Here is a 5,161-nt window from a genome sequence, read left to right as displayed (position 1 = left end):
CCTTGCAAAGCACGACCCTTGTGAGGTATGATCATTATGATGTTTGACCCCGTGAGGTGTGACTCTGCTGACATTTGACCCTCGTGAGGCATGACTCTCGTGAGGTAATGCCACAGATAATCGAATTCTTAATCGTTCTGCATCCGTTGTTGGAAATTGAAAAAAACGATTTGCCCTTGCTGTGTACCCTCGTACAATGCATACATACCCCACGGAGTCTATGATCGCAGGATATATCTGATAACAGAAGATATTGTAGTTTCTGAGGAACCTAGATTGGCCCTTCAATTAATTAATGAATTATAATTAGTACAGAACGCCAATACTATTGCTGTCTGAATCTGTAATGGATTCTTCGCCTGATTAACACTGACAATATTAGTATTATATTGTTCACGTACCGTGTGTGATTAGCGCACGCCCGGTGGATACTTCTCCTTGGATTTGTATCATTGAGCATGCAATTTATTTATTAATTTATTTTTGACTCCTACTGAGTGTTTTTCTCAAAGTTGATGACAGGTGAATATTTCAAAAAACAAGTATGCTGTCACTTCCTATCCCCATGGAAATCCCCGCCACCACCCAACTGCGCCCCAAGTGGTCGATTCCGGCAAAAGTCTGTCTAACACTTTAACACGGAAGCTCGACTCCCTGCCGTGGAACGCTGAAGCACTCTGCTCGCAGGAAGCGGGAATCTTTGAAAAAAAAGTAGACGACACAATTACTGTTTTGAGACGTTGAACTTTAATATTTCCGAGACACGATTCAATTCCTAGGAGTTGTTTTCTCTTCGGAGGGTGAGAGAGAAGTGTCCTAAGGTTGCCAGATACTTGGGGAGCCGAACCGCCAATACGTGGCGCTGTATAGCCCAAAAATAGCCCCCTCCAAAAGTTTCCCCGCCAATTCCCGCCCATTTCCAACAGAAAAATGGGAACAACTTATTCAATGTGAAAAATCCAGTATAGCAGAAATAAAAATACAAAGTATATTAACATTGCTAGCAATAATTTTCAGGGTTCAATTTAACGAGGGTCACACGGGTTCAATTTAATGTGGGTCAAGCGTCTATAGGATTCAATTTCACGAGGGTCACGAGGGTCAAGCGACTGAAGGGTTCAATTTCACGAGGGTCACACGGATTCAATTTAACGAGGGTCAAGCGTCTAAAGGGTTCAATTTTACGAGGGTCACCAGAGTTCAATTTAACGAGGATCAAGAATCTAAAGGGTTCAATTTCATGAGGATCACGAGGGTTCAACTTAACTAGGGTCTAGCGTCTGAAGGGTTCAATTCCATGAGGATCAAATGTCTCAGGGATAGATAGTTACGAGGGTTAACTCCCGTGAAATTTGACTATCCCCGTGTGACTTTTTTGTTGTTTGACCTTCGTGGAATTTAATCATTCCCTTGTGATCCTCGTGACGTACAATTCCGAGTGGAACTCTTTCCCCAGTCCTACAGTTATTATATTCAAAGAAAAATCATGCCGCCAGCATATAGCCTACTTGGCGGGTTACAGCCCGAAGCAAAAATTTGCCCGCCAAAATGCATCCCAAATAGCCCCTTCTGGCAATTAGTGTAGTCAATCTGGCATTTGACTCCCATATCAATTATATACAGGTAGAAAAATATACCAATAGATAGATAAAAATGTCCGAAAAAAATGTTCACCAATTTTTTGTTTTGTGATGGAGGAAACATTGAAAATAATGAAAAACAAAAGGCTGTTTTGGATGAACGTCAAGAATATCCACGGCTTCAATTAAATTCAACCAATTGTGGAGAAAAAATACTGGCATGTAGAGGCGTAAATTCTCTACAAAATGGATTTTGTAACCAACATTTTAGGTTTACTAGTTCTCCCGTAATAAATTATTGGAATTTTGTGACCTCATATCTCGCCAAGCAATTAGCTGATTCCATGAGGGTCTTGCCAGAATGAATGCAACGTAAGACACACGCAACGCTTGCAATTGTTAAAAGTAATCGAAAAACAGTTGAACGATTGTTTCATGCATTGCGTACGTTTCGCGGTGCGTCCATTATGGCATCACCCTAAGGTCCCGCTCCATTTGCGCACGCACCACCCTCCAAGAGGCGCAATGCGCAGTAGATTTAAAGCGTGCGGAATATTTTCCTGAGGAATTGGAACTTTATCAATATTCTTTTCCAGGATAAAATTTGATAAATGATATTTAGATTCAATTATTTATTTCAATATTGAGGATTGTCGCATATTTGAGATATAATGAGGAGGACATGCATGGAAAAATTTAATAGAAAAACCTAGCGCTTCCTTCAAGAAATTTTATTGACTTTCCGTTGGAAATTCACGAGAATTTCATTGTAGTTTTATGAAATCCTATTAAAGAATTCTTTTGCTTTTCCGCCAATTATATTGAAGATGAAGCAATTTTACCATGTCAGTTTGTCAAGAGATATTTGATGGAAAAAGGTCAATAGATTTTTATTTTTCTATAAGGAATTTTCTGGCATAAATTTTCCAAGTTTTTCCCGTTATATTTTTAATTGTTTCTGATAATTAAATCCAAGAAATAAAAATGAGGCAATTCTTTTTCAAGAATTCTTATAAAAATAATCCAGAAATGTTGGGAAATTCCAACAGAAATTGAAGAGACTTTATTAGAGAAAGAACTAGGTTAATTATAAATAATTCAAAATAAATTCCATTGAATTTCAAAGAAAAATTGAAAAAATTTGATCAACTATTTACAGCATGAAACCCCCTCTACTGGGTTTCCACTTTGTCGCTAGTGAGGGGGCTCGGTCGCGGGCGGTGGAGGTCTTAAGGACTACCGCCGCCCGTGGTCGCTAAGAGGAGCCCACCCAATCTATGTGTGTGAGCGGCGTAAGCCATGGCCTCGGCCATACCGTGCGTAAGGATGCGTGGCACAGGGGGAGCTGTGTCGCTAACGGTGCCTCTCAGAAACCTGGGCGACCTCTGAGAGTAGTCTTGGGTGTAACCCACCCGAGACAAGCCAAGCCCTGGGCAATCGCGGCAATGCACCAGGTGAAAACGCTTAACCGCGGTACTCGTGGGACTAAAATGGAAACCAATTTAAAAAATCTTAATATTGAAAAAGCAACTTCGGGTGGGGCCAGCGATGGCGAACACACGAAGTCTGACAAGGCTGACCAGTCTGGTACCGATGTGAATCGGGTCAGACTGAGTGGAGCCGAGAGAAGACGTCGCAAGAGAGCGAAGCTGCATCAAACCTCGGGGGCGATTGCAACCTTGACGGATGCAGCAGCGAAGGTCGATGAGGGAAGGGGGGAGGGGGCTACGAGGAAGGCAATAAAACGCCTTCCATCAGAGCGTACTACGCCAAGCCCCTCAGTCAGACCGAAAGAAAAGCGAATGAGAACGCAGGATCAGGGCACATATGTTCAGAATACTGCGAGCTCATTCAAGTTTGGAGAGTAGATGTGTAGGACGGGTTCTGGCCCAACCATTTTTGGGAAGGGTCAGAAAGGTCTGAGGGTGCCCCCGCGAGTGGGTGGTGGGGTGGGATTAATTGATTCGCGGTTTTAATTCGCGGTTTTGATTCACGGTTTTGATTTCGCGCTTTTGATTGACCGTTTTAATTCGCGCTTCAATTCGCGGATTTCATATTTCGTCGATTTGGGAAGGGTCTGAAGGTACCCCGCGATCGGGTGGTGGGTGTTTATTACGGTTTAATTCGCGGTTTTAATTCGCGGTTTTAATTCGCGGTTTTCGCTTTTCATCGAATCTCGGGTCAAGAGCTATGGGAGAGTCCCCGCGAGTGGGTGGTGGATGGGATTGATTGATTCGCGGTTTTAATGGTGATTCGCGGTTTTGATTCGCGATCTGGTTTTGATTCGCGGTTTTAATTCGTGGTTTTGATTCGCGGTTTTAATTCGCGGTTTTGATTCGCGGTTTAGTTGACGGTTTTGATTTGCATATGGTATTAAGGAGTTTTGGGAAAACTATTATTTAATAAATAAAAAAAAAAAACATTTAATAATGAAAATAATGATTTATTTATTTATTTAAACATATAAAAAATACTATTTAACCTATTATTTTTAATAAATAACAATATTATAATTATTATTGTATTGAAACATAAAAGATATTATTTACCCCCCCTATCCGGCTTCTTCTTGGTCAGCGTAAGCTAGTTACGCTGGCAAGTGACTCGGAGACACAGCTACGCCTCATGCTGCCATCGTATTATTGGCACATCGATGGCACCAACTCCATTCTCACCCTCAGGGCTAATCCCCGTCAGGAGCACCCAGCTCTCTCGAGGCAGCATCATGTAGGCACCGTTGAGGATGAGCAGCCATCCTTGTGGATCCAGATCGATGGGTCTGGCTGGCCTTCCCATATACCCATCCTCGATCCTCTGCGTGATGAGCTCATCCAACCGAGCTCTAGAAGTTTGCTGAGCCCAGGCTTCTGGGAAGTTAACTCCAGCTCTCAGCTCGCTATATCCTGAATATCCCTGTAAGCAGAAAAAAAAGTTATAGGAAATGTTCTGGAGATTTTAAATGATGGAGAAAGAAGAAACAGTGAGGGCTTGATACTTACTAGAGCTCGTGGGTAGAAAACAAGATTCTCTGCCTCCTGCTGGGGCTGCTGATGGTGCTGGGGCTGCTGATAGTGCTGGGGCTGCTGATAATGGTGCTGTTGATAGTGCTGGGGCTGCTGATGGTGTTGGGGCTGCTGATAGTGCTGGGGCTGCTGATGATGATGATGGTGCTGTTGATGGTGCTGGTCCTGTTGATGGTGCTGGGGCTGCAGATAGTGCTGGGGCTGCTGATAGTGCTGGGGCTGCTGATAGTGCTGGGGCTGCTGATGGTGCTGAGGCTGCTGATAGTGCTGGGGCTGCTGATGATGATGGTGAGGTTCCTCTTGAACCAGTATCGCTGGAGTAACGACTCCATCGCTATAGCCACTATCGTTATCATCATCCATTTGCTCCCCTCCATTCAAGACATCATCAATTATGACGACGTCATCATCATCATCATCATCATCGGTCTCCATGGCCATTTCCCGACACGGACCTTCCCAGACGATGACTACGTCGTCATCTTCTTCTTCTTCTTCTTCTTCTTCTTCTTCTTCTTCTTCTTCTTCTTCTTCTTCTTCTTCTGCTTCTTCTTCTTC

General features: G+C 43.2%; 1 protein-coding gene across 1 annotated transcript; it reads right to left on the bottom strand.

Moving 5' to 3' along the window:
* Positions 1-4,109: 4,109 nt before the first annotated feature.
* Positions 4,110-5,153, bottom strand: LOC107042295 (transcriptional corepressor LEUNIG). The gene is made up of 2 exons (XM_015263293.1): positions 4,580-5,153; positions 4,110-4,493 (listed from the first exon to the last, which is right to left on the bottom strand). The coding sequence occupies exons 1-2, from the start codon at positions 5,042-5,044 to the stop codon at positions 4,197-4,199; spliced, it is 762 nt and encodes a 253-aa protein (XP_015118779.1). The 5' UTR covers positions 5,045-5,153; the 3' UTR covers positions 4,110-4,196.
* Positions 5,154-5,161: the final 8 nt, after the last annotated feature.

The sequence above is a fragment of the Diachasma alloeum genome, unplaced genomic scaffold (assembly GCF_001412515.2).
Source record: "Diachasma alloeum isolate Michigan unplaced genomic scaffold, Dall2.0 Dall_scaffold_00439, whole genome shotgun sequence".
In the NCBI taxonomy this organism is placed as follows: Eukaryota; Metazoa; Arthropoda; class Insecta; order Hymenoptera; family Braconidae; genus Diachasma; species Diachasma alloeum.
Note: the sequence above shows the minus strand (reverse complement) of the source record. Positions and strands in the feature narration are given on the sequence as shown.